This window comes from Rhinichthys klamathensis, unplaced genomic scaffold (assembly GCF_029890125.1).
Source record: "Rhinichthys klamathensis goyatoka isolate OS25496 unplaced genomic scaffold, OSU_Roscu_1.1 h1tg000048l_1, whole genome shotgun sequence".
Classification (NCBI taxonomy): domain Eukaryota; kingdom Metazoa; phylum Chordata; class Actinopteri; order Cypriniformes; family Leuciscidae; genus Rhinichthys; species Rhinichthys klamathensis.
This window is the reverse complement of record NW_026606594.1, coordinates 801994-819180: the sequence shown is the minus strand read 5'-3', so window position 1 is coordinate 819180 and position 17187 is coordinate 801994. Positions and strand designations below refer to the sequence as shown.

Genomic DNA, 17187 nt, shown 5'->3' with positions numbered 1-17187 from the left:
TGTACTAAAGTAATGTCATTGCAAAGGCTGGATCCAAACTAGAGCTGGTGCAATCTGTAGTTACTTAGGGATTGGGATTCCTAGGTAGAAACAGTGAAGCAAAGGAGAAAAATTAGCATAGCTGTTGTGCATAGCATTTTAGGCAGAAAATGTCCATGTGTGTTTGGTACTATTTCATCAGATATCATTTTAGTACAAGAGTTCTGAATTATGTATGTTTCGTTTAACTATCAACTTTGTCACGTATGTTTAAAATTGTTTGGAAAAATAATAATAGACGTCAATGAGAATGTGCATAAATAACGAGCTTGGATAATTTTGTATTTGAAGAATTTGAGATATTTTGAAATCTTCATTTTGAAATCCCAGACTTCAGAGTGAAGTTTGAGATTGCAAGGAGCTCTCTGAAACTAGATGTGAGATTACTGAGACCATTTACTCAGATTTTTTATTTTTTTAGAATCAGGAGACGAAAGAAAAAAAGTCTGATTGCTCCATTTAATCTCATGTCTAGGGGAAACAGTTGAGATCTTATTTGTGATTTTTCTTTTCTTTCTTGTGGCTCTGCACTCAGTTCACTCTGCTGAAAAATGTGTCAAGTTGTTACACGTGGATCTCCTCTATGCTTTTCAAACTTTAATCCCAGGTTAACTTCTTTTTTGATCTTGAGTTAATTGACCCTGGTTAAGCACCACATATAACAGGTTAATTTAACATAACTTTGCTAATAATTTACGAAGCCCTGCTCCAGAACAAGTTTGTGCTGAATTGCGGTGACATCTGTAATCGGTGTAAAGTGTAAACAGTGTGAAACAAGATAATCCTGGACTTTGTTGTCCAAGGATTAAAAATTATCCTAAATTATTTTGTGTGAAAATCCCATATTTAGTCTTGATTTTCAGTCTTTACACAACACCATTAACATGGTAGATTGTCCAGTAATGAGATATACTTTATAAACTTGAGATGAGAAAATATGTGCTCACCTTTTACACACTGGTGGGACCTTCGCACGCTAATGAGTTTGTCAGATGTTGATCCAATGCTTTGCCCACCCCACATTTACCGCCTAAGGCAGCATTGGATCCCTGCTCTGTGAATTTGGTTTGATCTTGGATCAGTGACCTTTGACTTCAGAAAACACTTCGGGGAGGTTTGTTTCAGAGGCAGAGCTGCTAGAGGGGAGTTTTGATCATAACTGATTGGAAGTCTAACACATGTAGAGCTGGTTTGTTGTTAGTCTGTGTTTGTCTGCATGGGTTCACTGGTGTATGTTCACAGCTATGAATCTTAAAGCTTCCCAAGACGCAATCTGTGAGATCCCAGTTTATTTGTTCTTTGAAGATTTCAAATGGGATTTACTTGAGGCAAAGCTACAACATCAAGCCTGGATATCTCTTTGCTCACACACATTTTGTCTTTTATAACACCACATAATATCTGCAATCAATACATCACAGCAAGAGATGGTGGTTGCGTTAAGATACATAATGGAAAACAGCCTCCTACAATGAGTTCACACTCAATGCAACGCCTCACTGACTAACACAAGACTTCTACTGGGGTCTTTGATGGCCAGCTGGATTGAGTCCTGTTTGATTATCTCTCTATAATCAGAGGAGCCTTGCAACAGAGGACAGGCTTAGATCAATATCACAGTGAGTTATTTTCCTAGACAGCTACCTTTGCATGATCCCAATCACTCCTGTCTGGTGGTTGGGCGGCAGGGTTGTCATTGTCTACCAAGTTCATGTTTATCAATCGAGGTGTCCGCTATAGAGATTTCAACTCTTGCCTATTTAAATAAGACCTCTAATCCTTGCCATCAGTCAAACACCAGACAGACTCATCATAGAGATAATAGTCCAAAAATGTCATTTTTTTTTCTGGCTGTACCCCTATCCATCATGAAAATAGCGATGCCCATTAGATTAGAAATATGTGGGACATTTTTAGCCCACTCAGTCATAGTTGAGAGATGGATGATGAAGGGAACTTTTACAGTAAAAATTTGTTGTCACTTATGGCTTGTTTCTACCGAGCGGTACAGCATGATTTGGGATGGGAAACCCTGATACTGTATGCCTTTCCACCGACAACAGTGCCCTTACTTGATAGGCGTGGTGTATGCCGGAAAGAAGGGATCGACGTCATTCTCGTGCGAAGAAGGAAGTGACACAGTAAGCAACAATGATACCCAGGATATGCACCTCCTGGGTCGACCATGGTACATCGCTGTGTGCCGACATTGTGTTGCAACTTGCAACGGTATTGTGTTTCAACTGTATATAAAAAAAAAGCGCCTCTTTTGTTGTGATTCCACTTCTAGAACACTCAAGTGACGATTCTCTGTCAACCAATTGTAAGTCCGTTTAATTTGATCCAATGGCGGCATTCAAATTAGCGGTGAAGGTCTCAACGCGTGTTCCGTCTTTTCCCATGGCAAGGAGATTTTTAATTAAATACAATACATTTTATCTTATGTATTAACTCGTTTCATCTGACTCCATAAAATGAAAGTGTTTTTCAATGATATCTGTGCATCATTAAATATGTATATTATACGTAGTGTTGTCAAAATATTCGGTACTTCGGTACCAAGTCGGTACTAAAAAATTTTAAACATCACGGTACCAAGTTCCGGTGGTACCGAGTACCCTGTCAAACCCGGTTCTGGATGCGCATGCATGCCCGAAGGGCGTGAAGTTGCGTCCTCTTCATGAAAGCGCTGAGACATGGCGACCGGCGGCGCTGCTGATGTGGTGTCTGTGTATATTACACTGCAAAAAGACTATTTAAATATTAACCCTGCATGTTTTGCTTGTCTCTGTGTGAATGAACGGCGCAGACGCGCGGTTTCATTTAACGTTACCTCACACACACACACACACACACACACAGAAGCACGAGTGACGCTCGCGCTGTTTTCAGTCTCTGCTGCCTCACGATATGATGACATGATTAAATTCATCTCCGAGTCCGAGAGTCACTTCATGAGCATTTTACCGTTTCATTTGAGAAAAACTATCGTCATCATACACGCACAGAAACTCAAAGGTCTTCACGGCAACCCGTCAAAATAAAAGTTCGGTTTAACTTAAAGAAATTGACAGAAATAATTATATTAGGCGACTGTACAATAGATTTAACTACCTCTCCATTAATTAAAGATACTACTACTAATAATAATAATAATGCATAGAAGGTTGCTTATTTTTCAATTGATTTTTTTTTATAAGCAATATTTCTCAATATCATCAATATTTTCGTTTAATCAGCATATGTAGCCTTCAATGCTTTCATACATTTACCGTCATAAAAAAGTCATTGAATTGAATTGAATATTTTTTTTCAAATAGTTAAATTGGAAAAATAGTTCAAACTGATTTTGCTGTGGTACCGAAATTGGTACCGAGAACCGTACAATTTTAATGGTATCGGTACCGACTACTGGAATTTTGGTACCGTGACATCCCTAATTATACGTTACTGTTTGACTATTCCTTTTAACTCCAATGGAAATGAAGTCAAAGTCTGTTAGAATAATCAAATATAACAATTTATTATGTCAGGTAAAAGTATTATGCCAATTTCATAATCAGTTCAAAGATCATCAATACAGAACATCAAATGCTTTAGGATAAGAGAAATAGATGCAAACCCAACATTTAAGAACTACATGAGCCAACCTCACGGGCTATCTGAAATACAGAAAGAGCCACGATCCCTTGCTGCATTCCATTAAATAGCCAGAACTTCTTTACAATGGTAATTTGCATTCAGGTTACACCTTATTTTGGGGGTAGGGGAGAAAGGCCATTTGCCTAAAGTCCACCTTCCTTTGTGTGACATCTCTAAACTTCTAAAAAACCTTATTAGCTTTTGTTTTACCAATTTGGAAATGAGACATCTGTACCACTCACCCTGCAGTTTAAATTATACTAAACAAAATACTCAATGATAATCATTCACATTAAACCATATTCTTATGCGAGTTTTTATGCGTCACTGAGAGAGAATGAAATGTAGATGAGGTGAGACTTTTGTCTCCGGGGACGAGGGGGGAAGCCAAATGTTAATTTCCAGCTTCAACCCGTTTTCTTCAGTCTTACACAATCAACATTCTGCAGTGTGTCTAGCTCCACCCTTTAGGTACCGGATTACTGTGCTAGGTACCCCAACGGAAGGGTCACAAAAAAGTGGTATTGTACGGTTTGGTATTTTGGTATAATTCACAACTTCTCACAATCGAAACTAATAATTGCATACCGTACTCTACTACTGTACAGAACCGCTCTGTGGAAACGAGCCATTAATGTCATAGTACTGTATATTCAAACAGGTACAGGTTTGGCTCAGATAGGGCTCTGAATTGGTTCATTGTCCTTTTTTTTTAATCTTTTTTTTATTTTTAATTTTTTTACTTCTGCCTGTTACTGGGATGATTCATTGTTCTTATTATTAAACTGTTTCCAAGGTTGAGGTTATAGGGTTTCAGGGTGACTTCAATCTGTATTGTTCATCAGGTTTGCTTGCAAAACAATTTCAGCACTACTTACGTCTTGTTCCATATACAGGCCCTAGTCATTTCCTGGCCCCATTCCTGCCATTTCTGAAATCCTCTTAGTGACACTGAATTCAGATTATTACCATGAGTACATTGAATCTGTACCTTTCACTTGTGTGGGATTTTGCTTTCCCAGAAGTGAAAAGTTTCATGTAGTTGTCATTTCCCTCCAGTCATGGCAGTTGCTACAAATTTCATGGCCACAAAAGTTAAAGCAACACCAAGGAACTTTTCCTCTGCGGTCGCCCTACAGGTTGGAAGCGGAATTGTCCATTACCGCTGTCGTAAAAAATTTAGCCTACCGCAGCCTACTGTCGCACGCGCACGCTCGCTGTTTATCCAGCACCGGCTTTGGAATCAACAATGGCCACAGACAATTTGAGGAAGTGGTGGGGGAAGTGACGTATGCCATAAAGCAGTCGAATTTTGTAGTTCTTTTTGTGCTCCGGTTACTACCCGAAACCGAAGTTACATAGTGCAAGTAAAAGCGATACAGACCACGTCAGGCTATGGCAGACGTGTCATTTAACCTATTGTAAGTCGATGTACCATCACAAGGGTCTTGGAAATATATTATGAAGGTTGAAAAACTACATAGTGTTACTTTAATGTCTGTGTCCAAATTCCCACTCTTTTGTAGTGTTTACAGAATTTGATACTGTAGAACATACTTCCCGACTGCTGATGAAATGTGTTCTACAGGTAGGAAGTTTTGTAGTATGAATACATCCACTATGTTGGCATTGTTCTACATTGCATTCCTCCAATTGCTGGTTCAAATGTGTTTGATTAGGGTTTGAGCTAAACTGTTGGATGGTAGCCCTTCAAGAGCAGGGCTGGCTACCCTTGGTCTAAAGTTTAGCCATGAGCAACAACATCCTTGGTACCTATACCACTTACATTTATCAATCCAGACAGCTCACAGTTTTCCACCATTTTATTTGATATTACTCCTCAACTCCTGTTGCCTTATGGCAGTCAGATCCTGCTTCGGGAGGGACAATGCCCTGCAGGGTTTATAGCTCCAACCGGCCCCAAATTACTTGCCCAAAAGGTTTCTAGTAAACCTGAAGACCGTTATTAGATGGTTCGCGTGTGTTTGATTGGGACTGGAGATAAACTCTACAGGACAGTGGCCCTTTAGGGGCCTGCCTCATGGGATAGAAAAGTGTCCACAAGTTGCACACTTTAGAATCTCAGCAGATGCCGAAGTATTGTCCTTAAGCAAACCCGTGTCCCCTCACTCAGTGCATGTGATGTTCAAATGTCTGTTTGGTGTCTTGCAGGAGTTTGCCGCCCTGACGAAAGAGCTGAATGCCTGCAGAGAACAGCTGCTGGAGAAGGAGGAGGAGATTTCAGAGCTGAAGGCCGAGAGGAACAACACCAGAGTGAGTTCACACAGTGTCTTCCAGGCACTTCAAAGAATTGTTTTCCTCAACCATCATCCTGTACTTGTTTACAAAAAAGGCAATAATAGAACTGATGCCCACCCAATGACTTGCGCATCTAATTCATAATGTTTTTTGCTCCATAATCACTGATGCATTGCAGAGTCGACAACAGTCTCTATAGATGAGCTTTGGGTTAAATACTTCACTCACTGTCACATTAGCTGCTCCCTGTGTAAGATTGACACCCAATGACTTGCACATGTAATTCATGATGTTTTGTTAGAGACAAGATGCTTATGCTTGCTCCAAACTGCATTTACTGAACTGAAACCAGATTTTGTTGAGATGCTTACCATAGATTCACAGCGTGTAGTCACAACATTCACACTTTGATATGTCTGCACCAATTTTCCTGGGGTTTAATGTCACGAGATGACAGTTGAGCGATAACTTTATCCTTGTAGCGGTTAGATCATAATTCCCTGAAAGTCAAAATAGCAGGCAGGCTGGTATTTTTCAATAAAATTGTCACCAACATCTGACAAGAACCAGCACTCTGGCTATCCATTTCACAAGAAAGTACTCATTCTCACTTCCATTATTTTCCTGCACCCCTCAGTGCCTGCCTGAGTCACCGTGCTAATGCAGCCCGGCACACCTGACTCCACGCTGCGATTCAATTAATTACTTGCGTTTGAAGAGTCAATTATGGAATTGAGGATATTGGAGGTATTAAAAACCAGAGGGAAGCATAGATCGAGGGAGATAAGGGGACTTAGTGGAATGGAAAAGAGGAGAGGTCAAGTGAGATTAGAAACAGACTCATTTTAAACAGAGCTTCTAATCCTACACGGGGAGCAGCTAATGTGACTGAGTGAAGTATTTAACCCAAAGCTCACCTATACCCCTTTTCCACCAAAAAAGAACTGATTCGGAACTGGTGCTGGTTCAAAGTTGGTTCAACTTGCGAACCTTCTCAGAACCTGTTTGTTTTTCCACTGACTATAGAGAACCCAGCGAACGACGTCATTACGTCACTGTGTACGTCGCCGTACGTCTTAGCTTTCGCCAACTTCAAGCATAACAATTACAATAGCGGACTACATCATCTTTCTTCAAACGTTTCTCCTGGCTTTGCGATCATATTGGGGTCAGAAGAAGAGATTTAGAACACATTTGTGCTGCTGGTCTGGATTACTATAGAGACGGAGATTACGTTCGAGAAGAAGTTCAACAATAACCCCGCCCCCAGTAAGCATGATGTGGTAAAAGAACGGTTCTAGTCCAGCAAAGAGTTGGTGCCGCTTTGGAACCAATTTTCCTGTCCGAGAACCGGTTCTTTGGCTATCGAAACACAAAGAACTGGTTCGCGAGTAGGCACCGGCTCCGAACCGGCACCAGCACTGCCTTGGTGGAAAAGGGGTACTAGAGAGACTGTTGTCGACTCTGCAATGCACCAGTCATTATTAGGGTTGGGTACCGAAACTCGGTGCCAATAGGGAACCGGTTTCGACGTAAACGGTAGTAACCAGACCGGATAAGAACGACAATTTCGGTGCCTGATTTCGGTGCCTGACTTAATTAGGCACACACGCACACACACACACACGCACAGTCTCTTCTGTCTCGCATGCGCGCTCTTGCTCGCAAGGTTTGCCTGCATTTCACGTGTAAAATTACGCGTCAGAACGCCCTCTGGGTGTGCCGATAGTCTGAATCCAAATAGAATCAAGCCAATTCATTGGCTGATGGTGCGGGCGCCGCCTCGACGCACTTACGTCGTCATATTATGTTGGCGCGCGCGCGCCATCTGCTCCTCAGATTTCTTTGCCGAAAAAGGAAGCTGGTCGGCAGCGCGAGGAGCTTGGCAGCGTCTCGTTCCCTATTGAGAGAACATAGGTTACACCAGTAACCAGAGATGTTCTCTTTCATAGGTTCACTCAACGCTGCGTAGCTAAGAAGCAGTGGATTTGCATTTGTAGGCTGCTGTATCACGTGCCGTTTGAACTGACGCGCTACAGCGACCTGTCACATTTCAAAGAGCCAAAACGTTATTTATTGTGTGAATCTCGTAAAAATATTGACAGAATCTGACAGCTGTGGATTTGTTCCATATCAAAAGTAACCTTCTCTGTCTTGTCTGTCGGTGTCAGTGTCCTCTTTGTCCGCGATTTTTCTCTGCGTGAGAAAATGGATGTGTGGCGTGCGTGAGAGCGTGTGAAAAGGGTCAATTGCGTGAGAGTTGGCAGCTCTGCCTAGTAATCTCTATTAATCTCCAGTATTATTACATTGTTTGATACAATATTGTTTTATTTGATATTATGTAAATGTGAATTTTTATTTTATATTGGTTTTTATTATTATTTGTATTTATATTGTTTAAAGATTTAAGTTAATATTGTGTCCAGTTTGGCCCTGTAAATAAAAGGGTATTATTTTTTGATAAAGTGTGTGCAGTTTCGTTTTCTTAAGTACCGTTTCAAGAACCGTTTAAGCACCAGAACCGTTTAAAAAATACAGAGTAGGTACTGGTATCGGATAAAACCCAATACGCAATATTCTGTATATATATATTTTCACTGTAAACTCGCTTTTATTTATTTTTCCAATATAGCCTAGATCAACATTGTGAATATTCCAAACTTTTTAGTGTTTATTTCTGAGTATTGATACTAACAATAGGGGGTTACCAAGTGAGGTCAAGTTATCTCAACACGGTGGCCACCATGAGGGGTCGACACGCTTATGTAGATTAAAGATTTTTGGACACTTACATGACTGTGTGTATATCTCATATGAGTGTACAACATTTTTAAAAGTACTTTTCTTTACTAGTAACACTTTGGTTAAAAAGTGGGAAAAGTTGAAAGTGCACTTATGTCATACAATGTCAAATTATGTCAAACAGGTCATGTAGTCAAGTAAGGGAAAGTGCAGCATTAACAGAGGAATTATACTGATTTCAGTATTAAAATTAAGCATGTAGATGAAATACACAGGATGGACTTTTAAACATGGCGCCCCTTTAAGTAAAATGACACATAATGTTACTGTACATACAGTATATTGATTTAAGATCATTGCTGAGATTCATGTATTAGCTCATTTCTGTGTGACGGCACCAGTGTTAATCTGATCCACCAAAACAGACTCACACAGAGGTAGAGAGAGTAACCTAACCTGCATTATCCGGCTATAGGGTTGTTTTAGTGCTGAGCTGGCTCTGGGAAAGACAGAGGCTGGCACAGACTGAGGGTTATGAATGAGAGAGCAAGGAACTGAGCAGAAATAGAAAGGTCAGCTCCTCGATAGGTCTCTAGAGCAGCACTGCTACAGTACTGCCAGTACAGCCCTCAGGCAGCTACATGTGCTACTGCAGCCCTAATGCTGTGTTACATTCAACTAGAGAAGCCTGAATTTCCAACTACCTACTTGGCAGAAGCCGAACTCTGTGCTTGGAAATTTGGAAACTTGTGCAAACCAACTAGAATATTGATTTCACCAGCATGCTAAAAAATGAAGCTACAACAGTTTACGTTTAGCTATAATTTTATATTACAGTTAATTGTATTTTTTTGTCTTTAGCAGTATTTTAGATGAAGTGTCTTTCCTTAAGCTTTAGTTTGAGATATTATTTTAGTTTTAGCTTTAACTTTTTAAGACTATTAACTTTATAGATTAAGTTTTTAGTTTGAGATTTAGCTCAAATGTAATGCTTTAAAGTGCCCCTATTATTCTATTTTAAAAGTTCCTAATTTAGTTTTGGAGTTCTCCGTAACAAAGTGGGATTCGAATTCCTGACGACTCATAAACAGTTCGGAGTCGATTCCTTCTTTTGAGAGACATTTTTTTTTTATCGTGCACTTTCGACGTTACAACTTTGCAGATCATTTACATTCACAGACAGCTCCTTTACACATGAAAGGGAATATTTAAAAAACATAATAGGGGCACTTTAACTTTTAAAGGATTTTAAATTCACTTTTTAGATTTTATTTAGATTTAGGCTAGTTTTAGCATTAGTCTAAGTTTATCTTTAGATAGAATAATGCTGAATAATGCAATTCAGCATTATTCTGAGCAGGTTTCCTGAACAAGCGCATTTCAAAACAACAACATACTCAATTTTACTTTGCATTCTCTGTTTCACATCCATTGCTCTGTATGTCCACTCCACTCATCTAAAGCAAGACAGTTCTCTCTCTCTCTTTCTCTCTCTCTCTGTGTCCTTGGGACTTTGGGACAGAATTGATTTTTTATGCTATGTACCAGACCAGAGAGTAACCATATTAACATAATCTTCTTTGTGCCGGGTCCAGGGGGTTTCAATTTGTTGTGTCTGCTTTATTGTTTCAAGTAATGTAATGGGTTTTCTTGTGTGTAATGTTGTTAGCTGTCTAAAAGGGTTCCCTTGTAAAATGAGAAAAGACCAAATGGTGTGTTAAGCACATATCATTAATTTTCCATATGAAGAATGTCCTTGAGGGTTTAGTGATATGACATAAAAAAAGATTTTTTATCTCATGTTGCAGCATAAGACATTTAGTTTCAATTTTAGATAACTTACTAAATATTTTATTTAGTTTTTAGACTTAGTTTTGATTTTATATTTATCTGTATTTTTATTTATATTCAAATTTATTTTTAGCTTTAGATTAAGTTTGGGTTTTACAGCTTTAATTTTATTTATTTTTTTATTTAAATTTTAGCTTAAGATTTAGATTTACTTTTAGAATTGGTATGCTCTATATAGTTTCTGTAAGTTTCATATTTGGCTGAAGTTTAAGATTTAGATTTTGTTTCCCTTTTAGATTAGCATTTAGGGCTTTCTTATAGACTTAATTGTGGTAATTTCAGCTACAAAGTTAGTATTAAATTAGTTTTATATTTAGTTTCAGTTTTACATTTGCTTTAATGTATTATTTTTGTAATAGTTATTGAGGATTATGATGCCAAACTTCATGAGATGAACTCCTTGTATGTACCACAGCTGCTGTTGGAGCATTTGGAGTGTTTGGTTTCGAGGCATGAACGTTCCCTACGCATGACAGTGGTGAAACGACAGGCCCAGTCTCCTTCTGGCGTCTCCAGTGAGGTGGAGGTCCTCAAAGCTCTCAAGTCCCTCTTTGAGCACCACAAAGCACTGGATGAGAAGGTAAACCGTGAGATCAACACCTGCTGAGGTTCTTGTTGTTTTTTTGTTGAATTCTTAAAGCCAGCACAATGATGTCTATGCTTTACCACTGTACATTGCAAATGTTAATGTACTGCCCATGACAATTTGATAGAAATCTAATATAAGTGTATATGTGACATTCCAAATATACAGAACCACAAACCTGTTGATGTTAACCCATATTATACATAGGCTGACCGATCTCTGACTGATCTATTTTAGTAACCAAATTAAAGTTTCTCTCCTGATTTTATGGCAGTGATGTTGAAGTACATTTATTAAACAGTACAGCCCACTGTCCCACCTCTCATTTCCTTTATCCAGTGGTGTTTTATTTATGGATTAAGCCCTTGTGTGGCGGTTCATCAAGCTGTAATCCATTCTGTAGCCTTCTCCAGACAATGTCATTTATAAGGCGTTTGGTAACAGACGGCAGGAAATTGCACGTGATTTATGGGACCGTAGATTTAGTGACGACTGGTCGTCCAGTGATGAAAGACTGAACCCACTGAAATGATTCCAGTGATCAAACAGGTCACCAGAGAGACTGATGAGTTTTTTTTTTCAGCTTTTCTTTTTGTTGGCCCTTTTTGTTCTCTGTAGAATTTTGACTTATAATCTAATATAATATTTTACATTTGTCATACAGTACCACAACAATAGCTTTATGAAAATAAAGATGTTGTGTGTATGATATCATGTTTATAGGTCATTCATGATAGAATAATTAAATATACTGTTAAAACTAAACTAGAATTTCATTACATTGTAATTCTACTTTCTTAAAATCTGTAATTTTGCTACCTCAAATTCGATTCTAAATCAGTAATATGAAAAACATTCTCACTTCAGTTCTGAGTAGAGCTCAACCTTGATGTGAGTGAGTGATAGAGTGTTTTTTTTTCCCTTTCGTTCAGGTACGAGAGAGATTGCGGGTGTCACTAGAGCGGGTCTCTGCCTTGGAGGAGGAGTTGGCCGTAGCCAATCAGGAGGTGAGGCACAAATGCTCTGATTAGGTCAGGTCATCCTTATTTATATAGCGCTTTCAACAATGTAGATAGTTTCAAAGCAGCTTTACAGAGATAAACTTAATATAATTCAAGGTAACAGAGATTGGTTTGGTTTTATAGCGGTTCTTGAATAATGTTATTTTCCAGCTAAAGTTAGTTTTGATTGATTCACTTCCGTTGAAGTTATACATTAATTACTTAATTATACAGCAATATGCACCAGAAAGGTACTTACTATAAGATGAATATACTCCATAAACATGCCAAATATGTTTAATTTGTTGCTATGCGATGTTTTTTTTTTTGCCTGATCTGATTATTATTATAATTATTAGTGTGAAATGCAACAGAGCAAACAGAACATTGTGTATTTTAGTGTTTATTCTAGTACTGGCAGTCCAGATGGTGCAGTTCTAGCTGAACGAGCTTTTCAAACTTATCAACAAGAGCCAAATGTATTTATTTTTCTTTAAGAGATATTTTATATTGAGAATATGTGTACTGATCGTGAGCACTCTGCGAGTTCTGTTGTGTGTTATAATTTTCTTAGTTTCTGTATTAACACTTGTGTGTTCTCTTGGGGTCATGGGAGAGGCTGGTGGGGTGACTTCATTTCCTCCATTTATGTTTCTTTACAATAAATAAATATTAAATAAATAAATATTTCAACAATTCAATGATTGAAATTTATATGTAAACTATGCATTTCAAAATTCACCACATCTTAAATAAATCATATGTAAAAATCTAACAACTGTACAAATCAAGACCAACAGCAAACAGACTGGTGAGAACATTCTCACTTACATAGACGCAGCGCAGTTCTTCTCGCCAACATCAACCGTGTGACAGGAAGATTTGCTATGAACTCTGTTTCTGGGAAATGAAAAAACACAAGGATTTCAATTGAGGCTGCTTTTTAAATTCATCCAGCCTCTAAGCTGCCCAAGTTTACTTCGCAGAAAATATTTATGGTAAATGGTAAAAATCTCATGCTTTTGAATAACTGTTCATTGATGTTAAAAGGACATTCTCAAAACTTAGTGAATTGCAGAGGCAGTTTGGGCATGTTCAGATTCCAGCAGTGGCTGGTGCTTTTGGAGAAGCACAGACGTCACTTATTAAAGCAAAGTGTCTTCTGTCTGTGTTAGCAGTGTGTGAACTGTAGAAATTAAAAGATCTGAAAATACTGAAACAGTGAAAATACTTAATGACTACCCAGACAACCTACTATGTATGCAATGTAGATCCACAATACTCTATGACAGTGAGTCTCAACCTTTTGGACTTTAAAGCCCCGCATTGTCCAATACAATATCCGGAGCAACCCTAAGCCTTCAGAAATACTCTGAGCCAGTCGCCTTGCCGTAACTCGGGTCTTTATCAGGTATTCAGAACTGATTGTTTGCTCACCATCTAATCTACCCAGACATTAATATGTGGCCTTGTTAGGAGGAGATGATCAGCGATATTCACTTCACCTGAATTTAGGTTGATTGGGATACTTTTTTCCAGTCATCTCAATGGCAAAAAGTGTCCCAATCAACCTGAATTCACCCTAAATATATCGTCGCTGTCAGGCAGAAACCTTGCACCCATTCTAATGACAGACAAAACGTGGTCAAAAGCCTCGTAACTCCTTTGAGCTTGATTTTGGTGAAATGTTAATAATTTAATGACACGTGCAAGTGTCTGACCATAATGCCACAATATCAACTTTGACAACACTGTGTTTAATTATTTTAAAAAAATATAGTGTTTTTTTATTCATTTCCTGAAAAGTAGCTTTTTTGGAGATACGAGGTTTCCACCTGACAGCTACGATACAGTACTTTGGATAATACTACTGCTAGTCTTGTAAAATACATTTGATTTGATCAGATACATTGCTGTTATATGTTAATATTCTGAAGAGAATTTTTAAATTTGATTAGTTCAGCTTTTTCTGCCTTCATATACTCTCAATGCAATCTCAGATTTATGAAGAGTGCTTCATTTCTGCACAAGTATTACTGAACCATCTGAATTTCAAGTTCATGTTAATATCTCAGTGTTAGAGGGAGCACTCAACCCATTCAGGTGCGTCACAAAGATGAATCCGGTTTCTGTGAAGTACCGTAGTTGTTTTCTGTTTGAAACAAACCAGCGTTTCAGGCACAGCCACTCTTTTACGTGCTCCTCTTTGATGAGACCAAATGAACGACATCAAAGCGTCCATGCTCACTTTCATTGGGCCTCCACTTCTCATTTACCTTCATTTGCAAGTTGACTCAATATTCCGGCTCTTTGTGGAGTCAGAAGGTGCGGGATTGTTTGATCTTCAGACCTTGAAAAATGGCAGACAGTTCCCTTTCTGTCCCTTCAAAAGCGTGAAGCCCCTTAATTGCCGCCTCATTAAAGGAATGCGCGGCGAGCGGCGATAAACCAAACAAAAGAAAGCGGATGTCTCCCTTATTTCCATCCATCCATGTATCCCGCTTTCTCTGTGTTCACAGTGGACAGAGCGTCTCAACATGGGAGTGGAATAATCTCCCAATGCCCTTTAGCCTGGAGAGAGAACAATGTGTGTGTTGGTGTGACAGTGCTCATCAGTCAGATAACCTGCTTAAAGATGCTCCTGGAAGAATACTAGGTTATTTTATTGGGGAGCATATGCCAGCTGACATGGTCAGCAACTTCTGCTTCTATTTTTGTATGCACTGCAGTTTTACATTATTGGGCTGTGGCAGTTTTGTGCTGGTCCAGATATACTGAATTTGATCATTTACATTATAATGTAAAATATTGCGGCGTTCAGTGTTGTATACACCAACAAAAAAAGTACCATGTTATTTATTTGAAGTTTCCTATAACTGACAGATAAAATCCTGTGAGATCACTTCAGAATGTTAACACTCTATATCACACTCATTTAAGAAGACTAGTCCTGTGACAGCAGTGTGACGTGTCATATGAAATCTCTAAAGAAACACTTGACATGACATGCTCTTAAAGGGGTCATATAATAAAATAAAACTTTATTTGTTCAAGAAAATAAATTCAGGTGGTTCATAATTTTCCACCTTCTCTCTGTCTAATAATTAAACAGGCTGTGTTGTGCTGCTGCTGAGCCTTTAAGACTTCCCTGGAAAATTCAATTATGGAAAATTCCTTCTCTGTAAGCAAAATAAGTAACATAATTTATGCTTTGTGGATCCAATACATTTGGTCCTTCAAAAATTGTTAAGGTTGGTTGTTAAATGATCAGTTCGAGACGCTCGTTTCTTAAAGGGATACTCCACTTTTTTTGGAAATAGGCTCATTTTACAACTCCCCCAGAGTTAAACTGTTGAGTTTTACCGTTTTTGAATCCATTCAGCCGATCTCCGGTTCTGGCGGTACCACTTTTAGCATAGCTTAGCATACATCATTGAAGTGGACAAGACCATTAGCATTTCTAAAAAAAAAATGACCATGAGAGCAGCAGGCGTAATGATATGACGCAGCGCCTGAAAATAGGCTACCTTCCGTCAACACAACGGAACTATTTTCAGGCGCTGCGTCATATCATTACGCCTGCTGCTCTCATGGTACGGCAGTAAAGTTTCTTGATTATTACGCAGGAATGAGAGTATAGTTCCTACCCATATCAGCCTAGAAAATCGCAACTTTACATTTTCCGTCGGTCTTAGTGCACGATGTAACTACAGAAGAGTCAAGTTTTAAATAGGAAAAATATCGAAACTCTTTGGTCATTTTTTTTTTTAGAAATGCTAATGGTCTTGTCCACTTCAATGATGTATGCTAAAAGTGGTACCGCCAGAACCGGAGATCGGCTGAATGGATTCAAAAACGGTAAAACTCAACAGTTTAACTCTGGGGGAGTTGTAAAATGAGCCTATTTCCAAAAAAAGTGGAGTATCCCTTTAAATTCCTGCCTCTCCTCAATTCCTCCTGTCAGAAGGAGGTGTGGAGCTCTCAGTGCCTTTGAAACTGTACATTTTCAATTAAAAAACTGACAGAAAAGTTACCGTGCTTGCTGTTGATGCGCCATATGAAGCGAACACTTCTAAGCTGTCTACTGTAAGTCTGATTTATGATGCTGTTTTGCTGTATGCTTGCAGTTTAATGAGAATCAACAATATATATTTACATCATACAAAAATTACCCTGGAAAACATACACGTACATACACTCCAGGAAAGATACGGTATCTGTATCCACACTATGGATATCTGGTTTGTTGTTTCCAGGCTATACAAATAAAGCTTAAGACTTGGTTTACCAAATAATGATAGTAATCACTTAGAATGTGACATTATATGTGTAGCATCGGCTACGATGTCTTTGAAACTCTAGGAATACAACAAAAAAAAGTTGTTCTAGTATTAATGTCGCATATGAATATCCAATTTTAGGATTTGTTGTACCAGTGATGTCTGTGTCAGATAAAATGTTCCTGTTTTGTCGTTACTGTTTGGTATATTATTTGCCATATTGTCCTGGTCCAGCGTGTTTTGATATCAATATTGCTTGTTATCTTATCTTATTATCTTTCATTATTTCTCTTTTATATTGTGCTTTTGCAGATTGTGGCCTTAAGGGAGCAGAATGCCCACATTCAGAGGAAGGTGGCATCAGGAGATGGGGCAGAGGACTTGTTGGAGGGAACTGATGCCCAGAAAGTCCATGGCAAGGTGGGCACTTACTCCTGACGGGCTCTAAAATGCCTCAGAGTGCTCCGTTTTCTCAACACTCAGATTATGTTCTATAAATGTTTATATTTTCCAGAAAAATCTTACCAACCCCAAATCTTTGAATGAGACTGTACATAATTGGTGCCTTGAGGTGATTTATTTTGATGCACGATTCTTTTTAAGTCCAGTAGAGAAGAAAGAAATACAATAAAATCAATAAACCTTCACTATACAGTCAACACACACAGTCATCCTGTCAAACTGCATTTCTAGATGACATTTAATGTCCCAATAAACCGATCGTAGTAGAATCTTGCCTCCTGATGAAAAGATAACAGGATGAGAGTATGAGAGAAGCATCGTCCTG

General features: G+C 38.6%; 1 protein-coding gene across 8 annotated transcripts in view; it reads left to right on the top strand.

The window, feature by feature from the left end:
• Positions 1-17187, top strand: part of ppfia2 (PTPRF interacting protein alpha 2) — a 166673-nt gene that overhangs the window by 111601 nt on the left and 37885 nt on the right. For all 8 annotated transcript variants that reach the window (XM_056247466.1, XM_056247464.1, XM_056247465.1 and 5 more), the window contains 4 exons: positions 5854-5955; positions 10949-11113; positions 12052-12126; positions 16713-16820. In XM_056247466.1, coding sequence (XP_056103441.1) covers positions 5854-5955; positions 10949-11113; positions 12052-12126; positions 16713-16820 — 450 coding nt within the window. The remainder of the gene's footprint in view (positions 1-5853; positions 5956-10948; positions 11114-12051; positions 12127-16712; positions 16821-17187) is intronic.